The 27,367-nt window shown below is 31.4% G+C and overlaps 2 protein-coding genes and 2 long non-coding RNA genes across 5 annotated transcripts; 2 read left to right on the top strand and 2 right to left on the bottom strand.

Annotated features, from left to right (window-relative positions):
* Positions 1-233: 233 nt before the first annotated feature.
* LOC11405619 (uncharacterized) lies at positions 234-2,632 on the top strand. Of its 2 annotated transcripts, XM_024782710.2 has the most exons (3): positions 234-427; positions 563-770; positions 1,528-2,632. In XM_024782710.2, exons 1-2 carry the CDS (start codon positions 342-344, stop codon positions 759-761), a joined length of 285 nt encoding a protein of 94 aa, XP_024638478.1. In that variant the 5' UTR covers positions 234-341; the 3' UTR covers positions 762-770; positions 1,528-2,632. The 2 variants fall into 2 exon arrangements, with proteins under 2 accessions (XP_024638478.1, XP_003606464.1); XM_003606416.4 differs by lacking the exon at positions 1,528-2,632 and having other exon boundaries at positions 235-427; positions 563-1,022.
* A 5,188-nt stretch (positions 2,633-7,820) lies between these two features.
* Positions 7,821-8,466, bottom strand: LOC11405618 (uncharacterized). Its single transcript, XR_003011122.2, has 2 exons — positions 8,331-8,466; positions 7,821-8,177 (listed from the first exon to the last, which is right to left on the bottom strand). It is a non-coding gene; the product is annotated as an uncharacterized lncRNA (long non-coding RNA).
* An 11,839-nt stretch (positions 8,467-20,305) lies between these two features.
* LOC11412099 (uncharacterized) lies at positions 20,306-22,295 on the top strand. Its single transcript, XR_003011383.2, has 3 exons — positions 20,306-20,684; positions 21,078-21,138; positions 21,651-22,295. It is a non-coding gene; the product is annotated as an uncharacterized lncRNA (long non-coding RNA).
* A 1,354-nt stretch (positions 22,296-23,649) lies between these two features.
* LOC11408008 (pentatricopeptide repeat-containing protein At2g27800, mitochondrial) lies at positions 23,650-26,248 on the bottom strand. The gene is made up of 2 exons (XM_003606411.4): positions 24,750-26,248; positions 23,650-24,483 (listed from the first exon to the last, which is right to left on the bottom strand). Exons 1-2 carry the CDS (start codon positions 25,981-25,983, stop codon positions 24,461-24,463), a joined length of 1,257 nt encoding a protein of 418 aa, XP_003606459.1. The 5' UTR covers positions 25,984-26,248; the 3' UTR covers positions 23,650-24,460.
* Positions 26,249-27,367: the final 1,119 nt, after the last annotated feature.

The following is a 27,367-nucleotide window of genomic DNA, read 5'->3' as shown; positions in this document are numbered from 1 at the left end:
ATCATTTAGATACATACGAAAATATATATCATTCTATTATTTAATTCTTATATCATTTTATTATTTATTTATTTATTTGTGCGTCTAAATAATTTAACAAAATATAATAGAAAAGGAAAGGAAAGCACCAATAATTTCCCGGTCCCCAAAAATAAAAATAAAGAAATGACATATTTTACCCTAAATAATTTTACTACATGACTTGACTTTATCACCCTTATGGCATAAATGCTCAGTGGATAGGACAATAGAAAGAAAGAACAGTACTATCTACTATCTCTTTTTCCTCCTTTATTTCCCATTCTTTTTTCCTTTACCTAGAAAAAACAAAACAAACCAAAATGCAGTCCATGTTAAACCTTCGTGCTACTCATGGAGTTCCTCTCTGTCTTTCTGGAATCACCAACCCTCTTGCTCTTTCCAAAGAGTAAATTAATTAATTTATTATTTAACACCTCTTTTGATCTATGATCTCACTTGTTCTCTTCTTTTTCTATTTTTTTTTAATTTATTGATAATTATATACTCTTATTTTGATATATGTTTGAATTTGATGGTGTAGGATGGCAGATCATGACCGTAGAAGAAAAGATATGAGAAAGCAAAGATCAGTGCATGCAAATCAAGAAAAAGGTGCACAAAGTCAAAGAAAGAATGATTTTGTGGAGATGAAAGGTGATGATGATCTTGAAGATCTGGATGAAATCTTGCATCAACTTTCCTTTACTTATCTTACAGGTTTATCAGCAAAAGCTGCTTAGTTAGATTTGGTTAGATTCTTATCATCTAAATCACTTTCATTTTCTGGATTATGTTGTTGATCTTCTGTTATATTGTTATTAATTAAAAGTTGTTGTAACATGTAAAAACAAGATCTTATAGATTAACATTACAGTAAGTTTAGATGGTAAAAGACTGATGTGACCAATTAATATGGTGAAACTTCGAACCCGCTATCAAAATTTGTAGTTCCTCTCTGAGCCTATATCAGATATACATATTTTGGAGAAATGATTTTTTTAGGTGATGGAGAAATAGCACAAGCAAAGATAAAATGCATTAAAACGCAAATAAATGTACTTATAATTTAATAAAGGTTAGATATGTATCTCTTCGTCAACTTATCTTAGTTGGTAAGAATATTAAAGGATACATGTAAGACTCGGGGTTTAGACCACAAACATCACACCTATTTATCTTAAAAATGTGAATTTCTAGCAACTACATTACTCGATTAAAAAGATGTTATATATGTTTTTATTTTTATAAAATTTTCAAATTTCATTTTTAATTACTCAAAGTTTTCTTCATATTTTAGTCACCAAATAAATTTCGTCACCACCTTTGTTACCCTTTTAAGTCAACTTGTGTGTATTATTCAAAGAAATATAATTTATTTTTGCAATCATGTATAATTAATTATATAATCCTCTTTTGCAAAAGTTTAGAATTTTTTAACAAGACCGCGCTGCCTACGTTTTGATTCCTCTCTCTCACTAAAAAGTACTCTCTCTGACTTCTCTCTAGGTTTGCACTGCGCCGCCTTCCTTCTCAATCCAAATCTTCGTTGTTCAAGATGTAGATGACGGTGGATGGTGGTGTGACGATGGTTTAGCTGTCCACACCGCCTCTCAGCCCCGATCCTTCGTCGGTGGTTTGTCGGAAGTTTGGGGTTCTCTGGTTCGTTCTTAGAATTCAGTTTCAATCTGAATATGTTTTCTAGAAACCACTGTCGGCACCGCTGCGGTGGTCGGATTATTTTGATTTTTCAAATTGTCGCTACCTGCCTTCTGGTGGTGGTGGTGGTGATCTTTTCGCACATGTAGCTTTTGAACTGTCGTCACGGTTCTACGGTGGTTGTGATGGTTGCTGTAAAAATGGCCGCTACTCTTCTGTAGGTGGTGACAGTTCTGGTGGTTCTAGAAAAGTTGGTTGTGTCTTGTTGTTCTATTGCTCCATATTGCATTCACTTCGCTGGTCTTGTTTTAGCTCGAAAGAGCATGGCCTTTCTTCTGGATGGTTAATTTAGGCGGCCGTTGAGAGTTAATGTTGTCGCGGTGAGTGGTGGACTGATGAATCTGAAACCGTGTTGGCGGGCGGATTTAATGTCCAGTTTCAAAGCTTGGGATCAGTTTTAATGAAGATATTTCTTGCTTGGTTTGGACTCGAAAGCGTCAGTATAGCTGCTGCTTTCGTTGCAGGGGATTTTGGTTCTTGAATCTCTCTGTGTTGACAGTCGATTCATACACCATTCTCGGGTATACCAGTCTTCTTGTTGACTGACATGGGACTATATGGACTCGAAAGAGTTGCCAATGCTTGATGTCGCTGTTGCGAGAGTTGATGGTACGTGATCCGATTCATGTTAACGATTGATTCATTCGCTAAACTTTAGACCCGCGCTTAATTGTTAGAATTTTTTAGGGTTGAATCCACTTTGTGGATCTTTTTTTTTTGTTTTGCCCGTTAAGGTTATTGACTGGGTCAGGTTTTATGTCCCCCTGTTTTTATGTAATTATAATATTTATGAGCAATTGACAACAAATAAGAGTATAGTTCCAACTTAGTTGGACACTATTCATTTCTATGTCATTTTGCTATTGGCTTATAAAAAAGTGCTTATGTTTTTTTTCCTAATTAACTTGTATTTTAGTCCCCAAGAGCTTATTATTTCTTAATTAAATTTTTTTTATATAGATTCTTATAAAATTTTAAATTTTCATGCAAATGTTCATTTAAAAATCTGAAGGGAACACATGATTTGACTTCAAAGAAAAGACCAAAAGTAGCGAGGAAAAATATTTGAATCATCAAAAAAATATTGAAAATTTTTAAAGGGACAAAATATAAAGTTTGAAAATTTTGTAGGGATCAAAAACTTATTTAAACCTATTTAAAATAACATATTATGTAAGTTTTTTTTTCTTTTACCTTTTATCATTTGTGTGTGTGTCAAAATAAAAATTATTTGGAGTTGTGACCATGTAAATGTTCCTCCACCTCCACATGTAAGGTTGATACCCACAGGCGGACCCAAGACTAAACTTTTGGTGTGTCGAAAATAACAGTGTTAAAATTTGTCTAGTAAATTAAAGGTTAAATAAGTTTTTAATCATTATAAATACAGTAAATTTCATTTCTATAGTCCTCATAATTTTTTTTACATGTTTTGGTTCCTATAAAAAATTTCATCATGTAGTTTTAGTCATTGTTAAATTAAAATTTGTTTAATTATGTTTAAACTTTTACTTTTTTGAATGATTTTTAAAGACTTGTTCAAATCATTATAAAAAGTTTCTCCGCAAAAAATTAACTCAAAATTTGATTTTTAGGTTAAAGTTTTTATTAGTTTTAGGCTTAAATGTTCTTTTGGTCTCTTAACTATTTCATTGGTATCGTTTTGGTCCCTTAACTAAAAAAAAGATTGTTTGAAGATTTTAAGTTTTTTTTTAGTCTCGTTTTGGTCCCTTCTGTTAGGTTTCTGTTAGTTTTAATAAAAAAAAACGTTGAGTGTGGACACGTGTCATCTTGTCATTGGCTCTGAGATTTTTTTTTTTTTTTTGTAAAAAAAAATATATTTTTTAATATATATATATTTAATTTTTTTGTAAAAAAATCCCAGAATTAATGACAAGGTGACACGTGTCACTTTGTCATTGGCTTTGGGATTTTTTTTTTTTAAATTTAAATATGTAAATGGTCCCTGTAAGTTCGCGTGTTTTTGGTTTTAGTCCCTGTATCTTTTTTTATTCTAAAACAACCCCTGTAAGTTATAAGCATTTTGGTTTTAGTCCGTGCCGTCATAATCAGTTACAAAAACGTCTATGTGGCAAACGGAGGATGACATGGCGACGTGTGACGTGGCAGATGTCGCTGATGTATCATTCCATTTGCTGAGTCGCAAATTTAGAGGGACCAAAATCAAAAAACAAAATTTGCAGAGGGACCAAATCCAAAAATTCATAGAAAACTTCATCTTCTTCCTTCCTTTCCTCTTCTTCATCATCTTCAACACATCTTCATCAAAGTTCATAGAAACCCATAAATTTATCAACAAACATCAACATCACTACACTAGAAATTCAACAAAAATTTCTTTGAAAACCCCCTTTAACTTAACTAAAAGTAAAATCAATCAACATCTTCATCAAAACAGAGGATAACAAAATATAGTTTCATAATAGAATGTAACAGAATTTAGTTTCATCTATAACAGATTATGTTTCTGATTTCCTTGAATATATAGGCACAACAATTACAAAGGGATATGAACCTCTACAAACATGAAAATGTCTTGTATACTAAAATTTGCTGAAGATTTCTATGATACAGACATATGGATCTTTCTGAAACAACAATCCAATATCTTTCAAAGCATCAAACGAAAGGTGCTAAAATCAGTGGCCACAAATCTGTCATCTTAATATAAGATCTAACTTGTTAGAAGCCACCGAAAATGATACAAATGAGAAAAAAATATCAAACAATAGATGTAATAATTAGGTTGGACAAAGTGACCCATCAACATAGAAAATGATAGTATTGTTCTGCACAAAGTGTGATACTATATGCTTTAATTTCTTCCTTTTGTAAAACCAAGTATGAAATTACCATTCCATAACGGGGACTAAGGTGTGTTTTTGAAAGGACCACATGAAAGTATGGCTCTCTTGATAGCGGCTTAATTCCACCCAATTGCATAGAATTTTTTGATGAAGTTTGATTGATTTCATGTAGTTTGATGAATATTTTGATTGATTTTACTTTTAGTTAACCTAAAAAGGGTTTTCAAATAAATTTTTGATGGATTTCCAGTGCAGTGATGTTGACGTTTGTTAATGAATTTATGGGCTTTCTATGAAGTTTGATAATGGTGTGTTGAAGATGATGAAGAAGAGGAAGGAAGGAAGAAGATGAAGTTTTATATGAATTTTTGGGTTTGGTCCCTTTGCGAATTTGGTTTTTTTATTTAGGTCCTTTTAACTTTGTGACTCAGCATATAGAACGACACATCAGTGTTATTTGCCACGTCACACGTCGTTAAGTCATCCTCTGTTTGCCACATAGACGTTTTTGTAACAGATTATGACGGCAGGGACTAAAACCAAAATGCTTATAACTTACAAGGGTTGTTTTAGAACAAAAAACGATACAGGGACTAAAACCAAAAACATGCGAACTTACAGGGACCTTTTGCATATTTAAGCCTATATATTTTAAAATAATAATAATTTTTTTTTGTAAAAAAAAAACTCAGAGCCAATGACAAGGTGACACGTGTTCAGGAGTTAAATTTTTTTTAAAACCCTAACAGAAACCTAACAGAAGGGACCAAAACGAGACTAAAAAAAACTTAAAATCCTCAAACAATCTTTTTTTTAGTTAAAGGACCAAAGCAATACCAATTAAATAGTTAATGGACCAAAATAACATTTAAGCCTTAGTTTTATCTAACACAACAGATCTCACAAATCTGAAAAGGATCATAATCTAGAGGCAAGAAACAACCAAACAGAGGATATCGAACAACCATGTCCTCTCGGGTTTCAACCAAACCAATAGATTGTGGTGAAGACATCACTAAACTGAACGACCCCACTGAAACCAACTACCGGAGAAATATCAAAGCACCAATTTTGTTTGAAAAGCAACACGTCAACCCGTGAGGGTGAAGGTGACAAAACACCATCAACGGCAGCTCAACACCGACGGCTAAGAAAAAGCGGTATGACCTTGAAAGGAGTCACACCACCCACACCAAAGTTACATCCTGCATCTGCCCCATTCTTAAGTTTCAAAACTACCATATTAAATTATGAATTCAATATAATAGTCGAAGTTGATGTCTTGCGGTTGACTATCTTTGTTGATATGGAGTTAGGGATGGCAATGTGTAGGGTACTATAGTACTCATTCTCATACCCGCGTTTGTAAAAAATATCCGTATTCGAACCCGTACCCTCGTGGGCAACAACTTTAGTGCCCTTCCTCATACCTTATGGGCACTTAGGTGCCCATACCCGCACCAATTACCCGCATTTTAACTATGAAAAGATAATAAAAAAAAACCCACAATTGAAATAAAATTATGATCCAAAAAATTTCAAATCAACCCATAAAATAATGAGTCGTAGTATTTAGCCAAATAAAAAACAATATGTATCATAGTATTTTGCAGGTACCCATCAGACTTGGATCAAATTGTCATCCCTTTAGAAGTATAAGATTCAAGAAATAGTTACCTGGAAGCAGAAGAGATGGATAACAAAAAACAACGAAATGCAGGCAGGCGGAAGAGATTCAACGCAGCAGAAGGCTAGGTTTAGGTTACTATAATAAGCAATTTTTAGGTTTAGATTTAAGCTTAAATAGTTAAGTAAGTTAATTAATTAATATATAAATTATTTATTATATTATATAAATACATATGTGCGGGTTGCGGGGATGGGTAGTATAGTGTCCATACCCGTGTCCGTACCCTTTTAAGTTTGCGGGTAATTACTCGGACTCATGCCCATACCCATGAAAGCGGGGATTTACCCTACCCATTGCAGGTAATTTTTGCGGATACCCATCGGGCCTGGGTCTAATTGTCATCCCTATATGGAGTATATATCATCTTCATTTCTTTATAAAAGATATGATATCTAAATTACTATAGTTTTGGTCTTTTGGATATAAACTTTGTCTAAGTTGGTGCTCTTGGGGCACTAGTTAATAAGTCAAATATAGTAACATTTGCATTAAATACTTAAATGATCTAAAAGAGTAATATTTACATTCAAAGTTGAAATCAATGCATTAAATACTTAAAAAATATTATTTTTTACTTAAAATTTTTTCTTTTGGCTTCCTTAACCAATGCTCAGGACACCGGTTAGCATTATCCATATATTAAAAATCTAAATTACAAACATCCTATGTGTAATAAATTATTTGTAAGAACTTTTGACATTTTAGTTTAACCATGACTATATACCATTCTTGACTAGTCTAGTGAGAGAAACTATATTTTCTCTTTAAGTTCTCTTTTTCCTTCACTCATTAAAGAGATGTGGTTTTAAGTTATTTTCTGAGCTAGAATCACCTATTTGCACTTCTTTTTTCCCCCATTTTTTACAATCTAAATAAGTGGTTTCTAAATATAACAAGTTTTTTCTTGTCTTTTTTCGTTATTTCATAGTTGAGTATGACATTGCGTTGTTCGTCATCTTATGTGGTGTTATTTGATTTCGTTTCTTGTTGCTATGTTCGATCAATCATTTGAGTATCAACGTTGCAAATTGTAAAATATGAGTATTTTGATGACTTAGATTTTATCATATTATTTGTAGGTATTTTGTCGTTGTATGCTATTAACTTGAATGTCTTGAGTTTTGTTTGAATATTCATCATCTACGTTTTAGCAATGTTATACATGTTATTGTATCTAACGTACTATATCAATTTAAATAAATGAATATCATTTTATTTTTATAAAAAGAAAAATTTTAACTCGGCTCTTTCAATGGATCTCTCGATTCATACAAAACGTAAAAGCACAAAAAATATTTATTAAACTAGCATATACAATGACTTTAAAAAAAAAAAAAAAACTAACATATACAATGATGTTATCATGAAAATTGAAAGGTAGGAGAATATAAATCGAATCTTGAACTAAGCTATAAGTGTTAAAAAAAAATATTGACACATAGTTCCATGATAACATCATTATATAAATTAACTAATACAATAATTATCAATTTAAATAAATGAATGATTAAACAAGTTTGATTTTGGCAGAAACTAAAACTACAGGTATAAATTTACTTAACAAATTGAGAAAACTATTAATATTAAAGATTAAACTTAGAAAGTCTCCATTTTATAGAAACAAAAACATATTTGACCTTTATTTTCTTTTCGAATAGTATTAGCAACACTCTCTTTTTTGAATATTCTTTTTAATATTCACTCGGTTAAATTATTATGAGTCTACACTTTGAAAATAGAACCAATATAAAGTGTTAGTACATTAAGAAAGTATTCAAAAGTGAGTGACACTAACATTCTTCTTTTCAAAATTAACTAATACAATATCCGGTATGCACATAAACCTTCGATGCACTCGCGATAATGATGTGCAACCCACGGACAATCATCGAAAGAATGACATGAAGTATCAGCTTCTGCATCTTCATATAAGAAAGAAGAAATGTTAATTAACAAGTGATAAAATATTATGTAAGATAAGTTTAAAAGGAACCAATTTTAATGGGTAAGTTTGATTTTTTCAAAAAAGTAAATAAATTAAAAGAAATAAAAAAAAAATTTGTAAAATGACATACTTATGCCGGTTACAACAAGAATTAGAGAAATAAAAAGGATCAAATCATAAACAAACATGATAACTTGAGCCTTATTTTTATTTTTCTTCCTATGAATGTAATAAACAAAATGTTTTTATCCTTTTATAAGTAAAAATTTCATACTTTGTTAATTTCAACTAAATAGTTTTTAACATTTAGGAGTTACAAGAAGTCATAAAAAAATAAAAATAAATGTTAAATGTCTCTAATAAATATACACTATATATCCTTTAGCGTACTCAATTGATCCCTTTAGCCTTTGTAAAATATCAAACATAAAAATCTTGATAATCATCAAAAAAAAAAAAAAAAAATTTTTTTATAGTTTAGCCTTTCATTATATACAAGGGTCAATGTCAATACCTTTGTAAGTGCTCTTTGAGCCCGAAGGTCTTCCCTACCTTGGACTGGGGCACCATCCTCTCACCCTAAAATTTTGTAAACAAAAAAAAATATACAAGGGTCAAAACTCAGGAGGAACAGCCGTTATGAATGATGAAAAATAATGAACCGAAACATTAGAGCCATTGAAAGCCAATAATAGATTGCACATTTTGCCTATTAATTTAACCATTATTTTTCATCAAGTCATTAGTTTTAAAGAGTCCAAAATCACGGTTCCAATACCATAAGCAATTCAAACAAAGTCTTGGTTGATAAGCCATCAAATACACATTTTTATCACGAAATAAAAATATTGATTCTAGGTAGACTTTGTATATATTGAGTACAAATTCCTTTCAATAAAAAAAATAAAATAAAAAAAAAAAGCTAAAGGGATAATTGTTGGAAGAATATATTTCTTGTTTCCATTATAATTTAGTGGTTATATGGTTTAGCTTGAAAAGAAAATGGATCTCCCTCTTGAAGCCTACTTTTTATTATGAATGGATTTTTTTTCCATTTTCCTCCTTATTAATATTTTAGATCGGGTTTAAGTAATAATATATCCTAAAGAAAAATTTGATTCTGAGTATTTTCAAAATTTTGATGATCTTGGAAAAGTGTCAAAGTGTTATTTTATTTACATGGATATTCTTATATTGAGAAGATCTACTAATGTATTGATTTGGTTTTTTTGACAAAAAATAATAATTTTGGTGTAGTTTTCGTATTAGCCGAACCAAAAAGGGTAAAATGGTTAGTTTTTGTGTGTCTTCATGCTGATATGATCTGATCAATGGATTCACCTCATTGAAATCTTCGAAATGGCCCTATGGTACATGGTATTTAGACGTGAATTCATTAAGTTATGATTTTTGCTTAAAGGTTTTAAACCTCGTTTGATTTGAGCTTATGTAAATATATAAGTTTTTATTTTAATTTATAAACTTTCACTAATGAAAATTGTATCTTCATAAATGGTTTTTTCATAAACTACGTAAAAAATTTATAAATAATACATAAAAACTTATTTATTTGCATAAACTGTTTTATAAAAGCTCTAAAATAAGCTAATTCAAACAGGCCCTTAGAATCGAACTCGAAATGTGACTGACGACAAAATTTATGTTAATTGTCTTGAGTTATTGAATGCACTAATTAATTTTAAATCAAATTTGTACATGGTGACCGAGTCTATAGCTCTTTTAAATGTTGTATGAACAATGGAAACTTTCTCAAATTTTTGAGAGAAACAAATTATATGTTGTCGTTTTGAACATGTTTTTAGAAAATTATGAAAACATTTTGAAAACAAGAATATTCATATGAACATCATTTGTTCTAGAAGTGTTTTAAGATCATTTCTACCTTTAAAATGTCTTGAGAACAGTATGTTCTAAGGAAAAATTTCTTGGCTAAATGTCAGAAAATGTTTTGAGCAGAAAAATTGTTAGAAAGAAAAGTCTCTAATGAATAAGAATTTCTTCAGAGTTACTTTTGTCGTGTTTAAGGTCATTAGAGGACTTAACACATTTTGAAAGATGTTAAGATGAAATTCTAGAGGAGTCACATTTTGTCCGGGATACCCTTATGTAGAGAGCTACCCCAATTTTGTACGACTCTCTACATAGTGGTTAATTCATGAACCATATGCATGTGAAATACCTAGGATTGGCGTCACTCTCATGTGAAAAACCTTCTATTTACCATGTCATCTATGCTTGCATGCATGTTGTGTTTTTGTACGTATGTTGTTTTTAGATCATGACCATCTATTTTACATGTGAAAATCTGGATGCTCTAGACTTTCTTAGTATCTTAGTTGTGGAAATAGTGATGATGTTGAACACATGGAAGGGAGGTGACTGCATTGGTGGTTGGAGAAAGTTTGTCTTGATGCCATTGGTGGATCTCACACCCTGTTATCTCAATTTAGGGTTTAAAATCAGCTTTGAAGTTTTGGTTGTAGAGTCTTACTTGTTTATTTTCTCTACTTTATAATGTGTACTACTGTAAATGATATTGCCCTAAGAAATGAATGCTTGTACATTGTTTCATGTTTTACAAAGTGTATGATTTGATTAGAAAACTCATTATAGGAAAGTAATTTATAAAATGAGGCATTGATTCAGATCCTTATTTTTGGAAAATGCTTTCAAAACATAATATATATACTCTAATTTTAGAATAAAGACGATCGTCAATATTTTAATTCAAAATCTTTGGTTGTTTAAAAGAAGAAAAAAAAATACACTTTCACCGTTGAAAATCGACAAATCCAATCAATATAGATTGACTAGTGAGTTTTTCTAATCACACCCTGTTTAATCCTGGTTGCACCCCAAAATAACAAAATTACCCTTTCATAAAATTTAATTTTAAAAAGCCTCTTCCTTCTTCTCGGTACACCCCAAAACCCCTCTTCAGTTTAAGTAAGTCATGTTAGGTCATGTAAACTGAGTTTAAGTGTACATACTTAAACTTAGTTTAAGTAGGTCATGTAAACTTAGTTTAACTAGGTCATGTAAACTTAGTTTAAGTGTACATACTTAAACTCGGTTTAAGTAGGTCATGTAAAATCAGTTTAAGTAGGTCATGTAAACTTAGTTTAAGTATATCATGTAAACTGAGTTTAAGTGTACTTACTTAAACTTAGTTTAAATATGTCATGTAAACTCAGTTTAAGTAAGTCATGTAAACTGAGTTTAAGTGTACATCTAAAAGTTCAACCTTGTTCAATGATTCTGCGTAATCTCAGTTAAAGTATGTACATGTAAACTTAGTTTAAGTCGGTTATGTAAACTAAGTTTAAGTAAGTTACGTAAACTAAGTTTACATGAACCTACTTAAACTGAATTTAAGTTAACCTCAACAATGTAAAATTGAAATTGTCGTATAGTGCAGTTGAACAAGAAGAAGAAAATTGAAACTAGCATTATTGAAAAAGAAGAAGAAATTCACAGTCGATTATGGATGAAAGATGTTTTGATTCACTCTTTAATGAGATTGATTGAACATCATGATTGTTTGATCATTACACTGTCGTAAAGGATGAATCTGCGAACAAACTCACAACATCCAAGTTAATAGCATATAGCGGCAAAATACCTATGAAAAAATATAATGAAATCTAAATCACCAAAATACTCATGATTTCGGATCTGCAACGTCGGCGTCCAAATCATCGATTGAATCTGTGATTGACTAAAGCTGATCTTTCAAGATGAGCTAAACAAACACCGCAACAGGACGCGAAATCAAACAACGCCGCACAAGACGACGAACAACACAACGTCGCACACAGACGACGAAATCACGAAAAAAGTACAAAAGAAAGCACTTGATATACGTGAAAATCACTTATTTAAATTGAAAGAAAAGAGAAAAAGGATGCAAAGGGGTGATTTTAGGTCAAAAAATGACCTAAAACCACTCCTCCTCGACGAGTGAAAGAGAAATAAAATTTAGAGAGAAGTTGGAGTTTCTCTCTCTAAAAAACTAGGGCCGGATATGACCCAACAAACATTATGATGTAAAAATAAAAAAAAATTCACTTGGAGGTAACATATTTATTTTTTAGAATTAATTAAGTAAATAGTCCTTATAAATATCTAAAAATTTGTTTTTAGTCCTTACGAAAAAATCATAATTTATTGTCCTTCAAAAAGTCAGCATTTATAGTTCATGTACAAAATTTCATCGGCATTTTGAGTCCATTTAAAAACTTCTATTAGCATTTTTTATCCCTACAAATACTATAGCAAAATGTTATAGGGACTAAAAGTAAGATTCTTTTTATAAGAACTAAAAATAGAATTTTACATATTTTTAGAGTTCATTTACTTAATTAACCCTTATTTTTAAAATTTACTAATTCAATCTTATGTATGCGCAAAAATCTTCAATGCACTCACAGAAATGATATTCAAGTCGCGGACAATCATAGTAAAAACGGCAGCGAATATCAGTTTCTGCATTGTAAAAAAAAATAAAAAATGTTACTAATAGGTGATAAAATATTCTATAAAATAAATTAGGAAAGTTAAAAAATGGTGTAAAATGTGACATACTTCTAGTGGTTATAACAATAAATAGATAAATACAGATAATCAAATCATGAACAAACATGACAACTTGAGCCTTTTTTTTCCTCCTTTGCATGTTTTAAACAAAATGTTTTTCTTCCTTTTATAAATAAAAATGTCATGTTTTATTAACTTCAATTAAATAATTTTTAGAACTTAAGAGTTGCAAGAAGCCATTTAAAAAGTTGAAATTAATGTTAAATATCTCTAATCAACATGTCATGTGAGCATTCCACCTTAGTAAATATTCTCACATCAAAATCTCGATGACCATCAAAGTTTATATTATTATTTATATTTTATGCTTTCGTTATATATAAGGGACAAATCCCAAAAGACGAATTATAGTTCTGAATGATGAAAAATTATGAAACGAATAAGAAGCATTATATCCATTATTTTGCAAACCAATAACAGGTTGCACATTTTTCCTATTAGGAGAACCATTATTTTTTCACCAAGTTATGATGTGGTAATTCCTCAACATTAGTTTCTAGTCCTTGTTTAGTTGGTTTTGCGGTTTGATTTCCAACAAAATCCCCTTGAATATTTTTTTGTCCAATTTTATTTCTTGACAACCTCTTGATGTTGGTAGAATGACAAATTGACTTGTAAGGATCACAAAATGCAGGTAGTTTCTCATAAACAACCCTTAACATAAAAAGCAAAGGGAAAGGATCTTCTCATCATATGACAAAAAAATTCAACTCAATGTACCAAATATGCAATTTTATACAGTCAGCGTGTCATCCCAAGTTATGTGCACAGTCATATTAGTTCAAGGTTGAAAAGGAGAGAATCTTGAAATGATAAGGGAAACCTCTGAAGAAGAAAACAAACAATTTTCGCTCAAATGGTAAAAAGGAGGGCGTATGAGGATCGAACACACACCCTCGGCTACCAAGGAAGATATGTCGCTGCCCATATATAAGCTTTAGTTTTGTCTTTGTGAATTCGGGTTGATATGATCTTTCTTCAATGTTGCCACGAAGGGAATTGTTACTTCTACATCTTTCAAGAGGTCGAGGAGTAGTTTCAATTGGCATTTCAGATGTGTTTGTTATCCTTGGTGTCTCTTGGTTTGCTTCCATTTTTCAAGTATTGTTAACCTATTCCACACAATGATACAACTCGAGGAAACTCTCAGGAAGGTGGAAAAAATATCATAATATTCTTATTTTATACTGTCCTAAATAACTTACAATAAAATTAAAATATATAGGAATTCTAAAATATCATAATAGTACAATTTTAGAAATGAAAATATATTGTTCTATTTTACTGTCCTAATTACAGATAAAATTAAGGTCAAATGCATCTAAATGTCCTTTAAGTTTTTCGTTTTTCCCAAAGTGGTCCTTTAAGTTTCAAAAGTCTCAAACAAGTCCTTTTAGTTTTTGAATCGTTTCAAACAAGCCCTATTGTAGATAGCATAATTGGTAATTGTTTCCTTAAACTCATCTTTGATATCAAATCTGGCTCCTAACACCCACTTAAAATTAGTCATCTTTTTTAGGCATAGCAAATGGTGGATAATGCTCTTTGTTGCTATCATCTGATCTTCATCATCATCCTCTAAAAGGATTTGTTTGAAACGATTCAAAAACTAAAAGGACTTGTTGGGACTTTTGAAACTTAAAGGACTTGTTTGGGACTTTTGAAACTTAAAGGAACACTTTGGAAAAAACGAAAAACTTAAAGGACCTTTAGATGCATTTGACCTAAAATTAACTAAAGGAAAGTCCAATCTATAAAATCTACCCTAAAAAGATATAAAAAAAAAAAAAAAAAAAAACAAATTGAATAACAACTATCCTGATAAAAAGGATAGTTTTAAAACTAGCTTATTGCTAACAAAAATTTAAACTACCTCTGATACTAGAAAATAGGAAAGTTAAAAGCTAACTTATTCCTAACAAATACTTAAATTAATAAGTAAAGTAAATTACCTCGTCGAAAATATCAACAATTTTCGGCAACGATGCCAAAAATTTGATGATTAAATTTGACAAGTACACCATACTGTTTTGAAGTAATAAAGTTGTGAGTAAGATCGTCGGCATGGGATTGTCGTTTCAAATAGGCAACTAACTAGACTTGTTAAAATAGATAATTAAAAAGCAAATAAAATTAGGGGAGTTTGCATGTTTGATTTGATTATGCAAAACAGTTGAGTTTGTTGCTGAAAATAAAAGGTTTTTGATTGTATAGTTTAACGACGATTAAGATTCTTCAAATCTCATTGTTACTTTGTTGGGATTAACGCAAAAAGCTATCAGTTATGATGAAAGGGTTTTATTTAAGTGATTGATTCACATGATTTAACATCCCTCCAGATATATCATGTTGCTCCTCAATCACCTTATAGGCTATGCATGCTATATGGTAAAGGGTCCTCAATTCTCAAGGTTTCCATATGCTCTACAAATTTATTTAAGGCGGAGACTTACACTCTCACATGTAATCTAAACGAACCACTTTTACCTATGAATCTTAAAATTTCACAATACACTCTAACTTGTCCTTGGTAGATTAAAAGAATAGGCATTACCATATCTTACTAAGTGGAAAGAGTAAAATTCACGTGTAACAATTCTCATGTAATCCAGACACCAATTTGTGCCCATTTTAAGTTGAGTCGCACTTCCTAGGCATGTCAAACTCCCTAGAGTTGTAAAAGCATTAAGTCTGATGCATACAAAGATTAAATAGATCTTACAATATAACTGAAGAAAATACTTGTATTAATAAAATCCAAAAATTGAACAGTGGTTCATCTTAGAACCATAATCAATGGATGTTTAGTTACACATTGCAACTAAATATAAATTACAAAAGAAATTAAACATACTCTAAGAGCACAGGTTAAGGTGAGAGACTTCTCCTTTGATGCTCCTAACGATTGCCGTCCTCTTGAACCACCAAGCTCTAAATGAGAAATTGTGAATGAAAGCTCTTGTATTTATAGGCAAGTTTCCAACTGAGTTTGTGTTGAAAAAATAGGCTTTACCCACAAACCCGCGGTGAAAAATCAATATTTTGTTGATTTTTCCCCTAACTTGTTATGTCTTCAGAGGCCTTTTGAATTTTAATTTCATGTCTTATATTCGTTCATGAGGTGTTTTACTTTGCCGAATTACATGATTTTTCAATAGAATACTACAAAAACTCCTAGGAATTACTTGGTTTAGGGAAGAACTAAAAATAAATGACTCGATATTAAAATATTACGAAATGTCTCGTAAACCATGAGCAACTTCTCTAAAACTCCTCTTTATTAACTCAAGTCACTACTAAAATGACTGGAAAACATACTGAAAATAACGTAACATAACATACCATCACTTGTTGGGTTGTAACTTTCTATTACTTGTAAGCCTTTATTTTTAAAAAGTCAATTTATTAACCACTCTTTTCCGCTACCTTTAGAGGTGTACAAAATCATGTTTAAACTTATCTAATCCAATTTCCAGTACGTACAAAAACCTTTCACGCACTCAATATGATGTGATGAAACCCGAGGACATGCATCGTCTGATTTGCAAGGAATATCAGTTTCTACATTGTCAAATAAAAAAATAAATGAATGTTATTAAAAGGTGATAAAATATTTTTCATAAAAATAAATAAGAAAATTATGTGAAAAATGGCATACGTCTACTGATTACAACCAGAAATAAAGAAGTAAATATGATCAAAGCATAAACAAGCATGAGTGTTTGGGCCATTTTTTTTTTCTCCTCTGCATTTGCATGTAATAAATAAAAGAATGTATCAATTTATAAGAAAAAATTTCATGATTATTAAATTCAATTAAATAGTTTCTAGCATTTAGAAATTGCAAGAAGCCATTTATAAAGCTTGGTTTAATTTTTAATGTCTCTCATCATAATGTAGTGTATATCCCTTTAGCCCATTCAATTGATCATTTAACTTTAATAAAGACTTCACATAAAAATCTTATGATCATCAAAGTTCATTATTTATTTATATTTAGCCTATCGTAATATATAGAGGACAAATCCAAAAGAGGAAAAACAACAATGAATGATGAGAAAAATTAGATGAGTAAATAGCGTATGAAAGTGGTGATAACACATTTGTTTATAAATTAAAAGTATTGTAGACTTATATTTTTTACAACATGCTACATCTTGTCTAATATATGAGAAAAGATTTTTTTTTAGATTCATTGAATATTTAATGTATCTGATTTAAAATCAAGATTAAAAACATTAATTATTCAATAAACCTAAAAAAAAGAAGGGAAAAAAATCATATATGAAACTGGAGGGATTATAATATCAAAGTTGATACATATCAGATGCAGAAATTGTATTTAGGCAAATGTTGTGTTATCTTGCGCAATGAAAGAAAGAGAACTAATTAGTCATTGGATGTATAATTGTCTTTGTTGTGAATTCGTTAAAAAATCACACCAATAAAATACTTGATGTCTAGAGCAAAATAATCAAGTAACCAATATCAGTGTGGGAACAATTATAAACACAAGCAAAGGTAGAAAACAGCGAGAGAAAGGAAGAGAGAACACATGAAATTTGTTTACCCAGTTCAGTCCAATACTGCCCTAGTGTGGGGGAGAGAGCAATTCTCCATTCCACTATAATGATGAGTAACTTTACAAAATCCTAATTCTACTCAAAGGGTTACAGGAATAAGTCTTCAACCCTAATTATACTCAAAGTTTCAATCTCTTTCCGTGACCAAGAGACTAAATCCTAACAATGTTTACTAAGGTGAATCACTCACAACCCTAGTGTCTCCCACTTAGAGATATCTCTCTAAAACCCTAGCTTGTTGTTTGTTCCTAAACCCTTGTTATCAACCCCCCTCTCTCTATCTCTCTCAAGATTTCATCTGATACAAGGTTTATATTTATAGTAAAAGCTCAAAAAAATTGGAACAAATCTCATCCCAAAATACGATTCTGTTTTATTTTCTGTTTGGCAAAATCGGGCCCCAATTTTTGCTCTTCGGCTGCCGAAAAATGTCGTACCAAAAAGATGAAAAACACAGTCAAAATCGGGCACCAATTTCTCCAAATTCAAAACTCCAATTTTGAGTCACTTCTAACAGTCTTTGTATGGACATAAATAAAAAAATTTGATCGTGGATTCAAATTTTATTTATTTATTTAGGCCATATTTTGTAAAACTAATTTTGTGAATTTACGTCATATATCTATAAATATTAAAATTAAATTCTTTTTTTTTTTTAAGATGCTAAAATAAATTATATTACCACATCAAAAAGGGCTTCCTAGCACAAGGTGTGCTAAAGAAAAAGCACTAAAGTATACACAAAGTCGAAACAATAATTACAAGGCTTAAAACGCCCACCAAAAAATCAAAGAACTACAATTAACCAATGCCTAGGATAGTAAATAACGGGTTATGCCACCAACCATAGTCGTTAAGCGGAAGACTGACAAATTTCCCCTTCAACTAGATGAATTTTAGCACCTTAATTTTGTCCACCATATTACTGAGGTGTAATCAACTCCTACATATTACTACTTTCTTCACTAAGAATCTTTTGAAAATTTGTTTTGTCCTTTTTTACAAGACTTATTTGGTATTTCAACTACATTCATTATTATTTTTACCAATATACCCCTATTTATTTATTTTATATTTTCTTCTTCAATCAACAATAAATACTACAATTTTAAAAACATAAACTAACTCTCTCTTAAAGGGCAAAATAGTAAAAACAATATTAAATACAAACAAATTTAGTACTGCTAACAAATTTAATTAGATAAATCACTTAAGCAATGTGAACAAGGAAACTTTTTTTTGAAAGGAAAAAGAAAACTTTATGTTAATCATAAAATCACTTATATATATATTGTAAATAAGAAACAAAGTTTTGCTATCCATATTTTGGTGAAAGTCCAAAAAAAATTCAATCATCTGGATCACTGAAGTAAGAAAGCTTTCATGAAATTCATAGATCATCTAGTGAACGAACTCAATCCTTGGATCGTCCAGTCATTCTTTCTGATACAAACATTTTGGTTGCCTAGCTCTAACGTCTCTTTTCTCAATGAAAACTTGTGATTTCTTCACTGGTATAAAAGTTGAACTATTCAAGTTAAAGAGAGTGTCTCTTGTTGAAGAGAACCAGTCTAAGACCAGCAGGTTGATGGCCAAGTCAGTGTGTCAAGATTCAGGAAGTCAAGGACTAAGAGTCGAAGAAAAATCTTGTAATATTCCAACACTATTAATGTATTATTAAGAATATTAGTGGTTTAGAATAAAATAAATTTATGCTAACTAGATTTTTTTACCCGTGCTCCAATTGGATTTATTGTAAAGGGATTGACATACGAATAATAAAATGCAATATATAATTGGTAACGGTGAAAAACATAAGTTGTAAGATCACGTTTTTCCATTTGCAAAGCTCTAAATATCAAAATATATGATTTTTGTGTTGTGTGAAATTTTTACACGGTTTAGGGGTTTTTTTTTTTTTGACACAAACACGTTTAGGGCTTGGTATATATAACCAAGTTTACATGGAAATTAGGATAGCCGAGTTTGCATAGAAATTAGGGTATTCTGTTTGTAAACGTATTAAATAAGTGTAGATAAAGTATTGTAAAAAATAAAGACAACAGGATAAGAATGAAATAAAGGCATGAAATTGGTTAAAAAAAAAGTGTACAAAATATTGTAAAAAAATAGCATGAAATTAGTGTGATAAATTTTTCTAGTATTATGTACAAAATATTGTCAAAAAAGAAAAAGGCAAGAGGATAGCAAAAAAAAGGGTAAGAGGATAGGAATGAAATTGTTGCGATCCATTTTTTTAGTATTAAATAAGTGTACAAAATATTTCCTTAAAGAAGAAAGTGTACAAAAAATTGTCAAAAAAATCCAAAAAAAAAGTATAAAATAGAAGCCATCAAAAGTGATCGTTGATTTGCTCATAGTTTCTAGAACAAACGTGCAGGATCAAATAAGTGTAGAAAATATTTTCTTCAAAAAAAAGGCAAGAGGATAGGAATAAAATTGGTGCGATGCATTTTTTTTATTGAATTTGTTAGGTTAAATAATTGCAAACCTAATAAAGCAAATGAGCGGAAAAAAATTAGGTTAAATTGCTGCAGACCTAGCAAAATTAATAAATAAGGATATGCTCATAGTTTCTAGAACAAACGTGCATCATCAAATAAGTGTAGAATATATTTCCTTAAAAAAAAAGGCAAGGAATGAAATTGATACCATGCATTTTTCTAGATGGTATTTGTTAGGTTAAATAATTGCAAACCTAATAAAGCAAATGAGCGGAAAAAAATTAGGTTAAATTATTGCAGACCTAACAAAATCTTTATATCTAATCCAAAGGTACATTTGCAAACAATACTAACAAAACCCTAAAACAATCTTATTTGGCGCTAAACACATTTTGCCCCACCTAACCACATTTAATGCGGGGCTACTTGAAATTCAAATTTCAGCTGTACGTTTATTAACTTCTCATTGGAAAGTGCTCAAACTCTTTCCATTCCATCTGTTACAATGTCTCAGCGTGTTTCCAATGCAGTAAATAAACCAATGGCTTAGGTTTCAATCAGGTCTCATACTTTTGTCAAAACAAAAAAAAACTCTCTCTCTCTCTCTCTCTCTCTCTCTCTCTCTCATGCCAGAAACATGCTCTCCGGAAAAAGAGAAATAAGCCATGGAAATTTGCAATCTCAAGTGGAGGCTCCCATCGTTGCTCTCTCCGTTCATCAACAAAGCTTCTCCCGTTGCTGAATCTAAGACATCCATTATGCTTAATGCTCCCTTCCACCACTGTTCAGATTTGCTAATTTTGCGAAGTTTCTCTCAAGGTAATCGCTTTTCCCTTTCTATGTATTGAATTGTGTTTTTAGTCTAATTACTCTCCACCTCTCAGTTGTTTCTTCAATTGCATTCATTAATTTTGTAAATTTGCAATTAGATTCACAACACAATCACATTTGGGGCTCTGATGAGAACAGGGTAATAGTTGATTGAATCGGATCCACTAATTTTGTTGTTGTATTTGACTTCAAGAATTCACCAGAAGCCTCACCCTTCACATCAAAGCCAAATGAATGAAAACCATTCGGTTTCATTCTCAGTTTCTTCTCTTATTTCTCACCTTTCATTATTTCCAAGTTTATATGCTTTTTTGGAGTTTTCTGTTTTGCAATCGATTTAGATTTGTGGGTTCTTTGTTTTTGTTTTTCATTTTTGTGTAGTGGTGCTAAAAGTCTGGTGTCGATGCCATTGTTGCGGTGGTTCGAGCTGCTTGCACCTAAGGTATTATCTCCGATGAAAGTTTCTGATAAGTTGTTGCAATTGTATGGTTTCATCTGTTTTATAATATCGTGTATATTTTCTATTGAAGCTTACCTATCTTCCTTATTTTTTCAATCTTTGAAATGGTTTGAATTTAAGATGTATACTATTCTATTATTAGGAATTGGTCCCTCAAGCTTGCAAGTATTTGAACTTTTTATTCAATATATCTCTGGACTCTTAGATAGGTAATATAGATTTTGATATATTCAAAACCAATTGTTGAAGAAGCTACATTGCAAATTATTCATTTCTTACGTTTGATTTTAAATGTGACTGCTTTTATCCATTTTTTGTATCAAAGTGAGCTTAAAATCTAATGAAAGATAATAAAGGAACATTGAATTCACTTTCTTTTTGATTTTTTCTTTGAAATTTCATGCTTTTATGTTAATTTTTTTAAAACGATGCTTTTATGTTAATAAACTTTAAGAAATTTTTTATTATATTATTTTGCTTTTGAATTAAAACAGGTGATTCAATCCCAGTTGTATAAGATTGCTCTGGCATATGTAAGGATGGGATTTATGGATGTTCCGATGGTAACAGAACTGGAATTGATCCCAGACACAATGAGCTTGGATGTAAACAAATTCTTTGCTATTAGGACCTACGAGCATGGCAGTGAGGAGAACAACATTAGTGAAATCAAAGTTTTGCAATAGTGTTACGATATTGTTTTCTGTTGCGAGGGTGGAAGTTCTGCAACGGAGGGGCTGTCTTGCTGCTGCAGTTTTTTTATGGTCTAGATGTGGTATTTGGAGGCCGACTAAGATGATTTTTGTGTTAAAGATCAGTCTTTAGGCTTTAGGTTTGACTGGAGAAGGTTTTTTTTTTTTTTGTTCTGCCTTAGCTGTGTTGTGTTAGTATCTCCTCTTAAGCCTTTCTATTTTTGCTAACGGACTTTCCATGTTTTGGTGGCACTATCTCCTCTTAAGCAACCATCAAATATTACACTCCAATTAGGTGCCTATATTTTTGTGGCACTATCTCCATAATTTCAGTAGCTCTGTCAATGCATCTATTGTCTGGGATGGAAACAAATATTGCATCTCGAATTGCTGTCTTTATTCCATTAACGGTCTCTTTTATGATGAACATAAATCGTGTGACATTCAGACTGTCTTGTTAATGTGTTGAACATATTCAAGCCCATCGACACATTCGCATTTGAATGGCAATGTACATATATATGTATAGATATATATAAAGTGTAATATACCAAAGTAAATGGCAACGTGTGTCTATAAAGTGTTATAATCCAAAGTAAATGGTTAACATTCATACAGTCTTCTTAATGTGTTAATCAAATTCAATCATGTTGATAACTTTGTGTGGCTGATCTGCATAACTTTTTTGATGATTTTATTAATATGCACATCTTTAACATATAGCGTATAAGGTCAAACTCATTCATTGTGTTTTCTTTTCAAGTGTTCAAATTGGATGATGTATAGGTTGAAACGGCTTCCACAACCTGTGTTATTGTATGTTGTAATATGAAGAGTTACATCTGAGTGGTCTGAAACCTGCTAACAAGTGCGATGGTTTTTGCATTGATAGTACTTCAGATGTAGTTTTCAAAGAAACTTTCCACAATGTGTAGACATAAAAAAATACAAATATAATTGTATTTATTAGTATAATGTTAAGATTTTAAGATGGTATGCAATATGTCATTTTGTTTTTGCCTTCTACATTTTCAATGTATATGACTCGTGCGGCAGCACGGGTGCAAGGTCTAGTTAATAAATAAGAATAACCATGGAAAGAAAATGAGAATACACATATCAATAGTTTTGAATCAAGGAAAGAAATCACAATTTGATTATCTCATTGTATCCATGCAAATGAGATTTATACACATCGTAAAGAAATCAGAATGAAAATTGAACCGAACGGAACCATTTGATAAATTTATAATAATTGTTAGTATTTCAAACCGAATCGTGAGTAGATGTTTACTCGAAATAAAATTGCAATTTTGCATATTTTGATTGAAAAATTAAAATAAATTAAAGCGTCGTCGTCGAATATGAAACTTTGCAGATCCTCTCTATACATTTTTATATAGGTGGCTGCAAAAAAAAATATAAAACTTAAAATTTGGTTTTTACGTCGAGAATTTTCTTATTTTGTTTGAGATTTTGGCAATTTAAAATTTCATAATTAAATTCTCCCTTTTTGGAGAATTCTAATTTTATGTGCAAAGTCATATTTTAATGTCCTATATATACTTTAAAAAAATGATGGAAAAATTCAATCTCTATATCACTTTTATGGACTTTATGTCTATTGAAAAAAAAAATGAAGTCAAAAATAAGAAAAATCTCAAATTACATGAATAAAATCTGTGTATTTTTTGTTATATAGTCATTTTCCAGACTTCATGTATATTACACGGTTAATTTAAACAATTAACCAAATATTTAATCATATATAAAAAATAATGGCATTAATTAGAGTGTCACATCATCAAAAATGATGGGGGACCAAATAATTTCCCAGAGACTTTATTTATTTCATCTTTAAGAGTACCAAAAAGTTTAGCCAGTCTAGAGGCACCACCCTCAGTAAATGAATTTTCACTAGCAATACATTGTAGACATCATCCTTCATTAGAAGAAGGGAAAGGTTAGACTTTTTCCTAATGTGGCACAGAACACAAATTAAGAACCACCCTCCAGCTTTCATCTAAAAATCATTACAAGGACACTTTTCCATATTGGCCAGGAAGGCAACTTTCAAGCATTATGGAAAGAATTTCTAATTTCTATCAAGGTTGATAATCAATCTAATCTGACACGGCAGATATATCTTATTCAACCAAGTATCACCATTATTCCAGAATTATGTTGCAACCAAAAGCATATTGCAAAGTCAATTGTATATATTGATCAAGAAACAGTGTGACTTCTTCCGCAATTTGGGAGGATCTACTTTCAAGCCATAATGAACGTGATAATCCGGGTTCATTACAATGAGCTCATACACGCACACATGCTCAGGTTAGAAGCAGAAAGTATCTTCGAAATTGAGATAATGGAAACATACTAGATCCAAGGTTCATCCTTTAAGTCAACTACTGCAATGTTTGGTTTAGAAGTCGAGTTGTTATTCTTGAGAGCTAATGCAAAAACCACCGTGATCTTTAGAAGCTACTATTTGGAGCTTCATAGTTGGTGTCCGGTCGCAATGCAGAATTGAAATTTTCCAAACACAAATGTTACAATTCTGCATCTTATGAGTGCTGAGGACTTCGTGCCAAACAGATCCACGAATTTCAAGGTGAGATTAAAGCTGAACCTGAAATATATATACAAATAGATACAGTTGTTATTTATCAAAGACACCACATATCTCACTTAAAGCAATTAGCAACGAAAGGAAAACAAAATTCTCTACTGATATTTTACGACAGTATGATGGTGTATTGTCTTCAAACTTAAAAGTACTATATCCAGTTATAAACCCCTAGTCACACACGACATGCAAAATTTCAAATATAACTCTTGGCCTGCAAACTATAGCAAAAACTAATTAAAATGATAAAAGATTTAAGATTGCAGTACCTGAATCAATTCTGGTTTCTGAATCTCCATAATCATCTTCAAGCACATAAAGAAGCTTCCTGTAAGTATGCCCATCAACAAGGTCCTTTTCTTGCAACTCTTGCAGAAACCTCATTGCCTCCTGAACTCTTCCGCGTCTACATATCTCATCAAGTACAGTCCTGTATGTAATAAAATCAACTGATTTTTGCTTTTCAGTCATCTCCCATAGATAATTTACAGCCTCCTCAACATCTCCAACAAGTGCCAAAGAATTGACAAGCGAATTATAAGATTTACTACTCGGAACAAAACCTTTGGCCTTCATTTCATGATACAATTCTTTGGCATTCTCTGTTCTTCCTTTGGCACACAACCCATGAATCAAGTAATCATAAGTTAAAGAATTGGGTTTACAATCATAAACCACACCCATCTGATGAAATATCCTCAACGCATCGTTAACATGAAGAGAAAGCACGTAACCTTTTATCATCGAATTCAACGAAAAAATATCAGGTTCTATATGTTCGTTTACCATTTGCCTGAACAAACATCTCATAGTCTCCATATACACTAGGTTTATATGGGTATTATATCCTCTACTCAAAAACGCACCAAAAAGAATATTATACGTTCTAATCGAAGGCCTAAACCCAAAATTCGGATTTCTACTACACTTCATATGCTTAAACACAATAACGGCTCTAGTCAACTTCCGCGCCTCAGTAAAATAATATATAATCATATTAAACAACGCCTCATTACCAATCGAACGAACAGCAAGCAACTGATTCACAACATCATCCATTTCTTGATACATTTTAGCATCACCAAGCTTCTTAATGGTAACATGAAAACTCGACTCATTATGGCGAAACCTCGGCTGGTGAGACGCCCAATGAAAAAGCTCTAAACAAACTAACGGGTCGCGTTGATTCGCAATAACATTGCGTAATTCCTCCGGTGTAAACCGTGGGAGGAGTTGGGATTGTGCAAATTGAAACTTTTCTTGGTCTAAAACAGGTTTGTTGGCTTTTAAAAACCGGTTTCGAGCTCGTCTTCTGTAAGATCTTGAAGGGGTTTTGGTTGAATAATAATGATAAGAATTAAAGCTAATAAGTGAATTTATCTGAATTGGGTCATTGAGATGAAATAGTGTAGGAAATTTGTGGAAGCATGGATTTTGATTTGAGGTGTTTCTTCTATTGAAGTGGGTACAATATTTCAAGCAATTTCTACGAAAAGATAACATTTTGTGATGTGTAAGATTGAAAATTTGAATTTTGGATGTGTCTTAGAAGATTGATTTATGCGCACCTTTATCGACGGCGGTAGCAGAGACGGAGGAATGAGATGTCGAGCTACAAAAGAACGGCGGAGCGCGGGGGTCTGATGTCGGCGGGAGATTCGGGATTCGCGGTGGTGATCGCAGGAGGCTCAAGTGAAGAATATTTCATTCTACTTCTCCTAAAATTAATTGAAACAAAACTGATATGAGCCACCACTACTCCAAGTTAAACTGAGATGATGTCACAACACTAGATGGAGGTGTATGGTTCGAACCTCGGTTATAACATTCGACCAAACAAGTTGATAGCTATCTCGAATAATTTACATAGGGGTCGGATTCTAACCTCCACTTCTCTGTATATAATGTGTCAATCTAGCCACTAAACTGTAAAAAAAAAAAATTGCATTTTGTAAGTTGAAATACTTAAAGAAATATATCAAAGTTTAATCAAGATAATGTCAAAGTAATGATATTTTGGCCACGGTCGCATGAAATACTTAAAAAGGAAATATACGACCACCAGAAAATTACGTTATTTATTCAAAAAAAAATTACGTTATGATTTCCCAAGAGCTCATTATGATCCGTTGCATTGCGTTTCTAAGATTTTAAAACAATAAGTGCATGAAATCATCATCATCATTTATAATTATAATCTTACAAGTTCTCCTTAAAAAAATTTCCTCCAAAACTCTAATTTCTATTAATTAATCATTAAATTAAAAAATATATAAATTCAAATTAAAAAAATAAAAAAATAACTTATGTCTCCACACTAACTCACATCATCACTCACACTTGCAACACATAAACAAAACACTCCTAATATCCCACTAACCCACCATTCTCAAAAATTAAATTGTCCAAGAACAATACACTCATAAGTGCACGGTATACATGAGTAAATTTATAACCAACAAACTATTCAAACCACACCTATTACATGAAGTTGTTACCACAATTGCATGTAATTTCTCATTTTCTTTTAATATGGGGGCTCATGAGCATCAAGGCTTTCTTTCCCCAGCTAGACCGCCTATGCAAGATTTTCAAAACTGGTCTGACACTTTTGATCTCCTCCATCTTCCAACTAGAGGTGCTCAGTTTGCATGGGACAATAGAAGAGGTGGAACAAGACATATTAAAAGGAGACTTGACAGATCAATTTGTAATCAGAAAATGGTGGATTTTTGCTCTTCAATTACTTGCTCAACTTTACTCAAAAATAACTCTGACCACTATCCTCTCTTACTTGACATTAAAACTGACAACTTGCAGTTTGTTTCAAGTTTTAAGTTTCTAAAAGCCTGGACCCTCCACAATGACTGCAAAAATATTGTTATGG

This window comes from Medicago truncatula, chromosome 4, assembly GCF_003473485.1.
Source record: "Medicago truncatula cultivar Jemalong A17 chromosome 4, MtrunA17r5.0-ANR, whole genome shotgun sequence".
NCBI lineage: Eukaryota > Viridiplantae > Streptophyta > Magnoliopsida > Fabales > Fabaceae > Medicago > Medicago truncatula.
Note: the sequence above shows the minus strand (reverse complement) of the source record. Positions and strands in the feature narration are given on the sequence as shown.

Excerpts from the sequence above, each read along its gene's own strand:
- LOC11405619 (XM_024782710.2), top strand. The coding sequence starts at position 342 with ATGCAGTCCATGTTAAACCTTCGTGCTACTCATGGAGTTCCTCTCTGT. Across the intron at positions 428-562 it reads CCTCTTGCTCTTTCCAAAGA|GATGGCAGATCATGACCGTA; the intron begins GTAAATTAATTA and ends TTGATGGTGTAG.
- LOC11408008 (XM_003606411.4), bottom strand. The coding sequence starts at position 25,983 with ATGTTATCTTTTCGTAGAAATTGCTTGAAATATTGTACCCACTTCAAT. Across the intron at positions 24,484-24,749 it reads AGAAACCAGAATTGATTCAG|GTTCAGCTTTAATCTCACCT; the intron begins GTACTGCAATCT and ends TATATATTTCAG.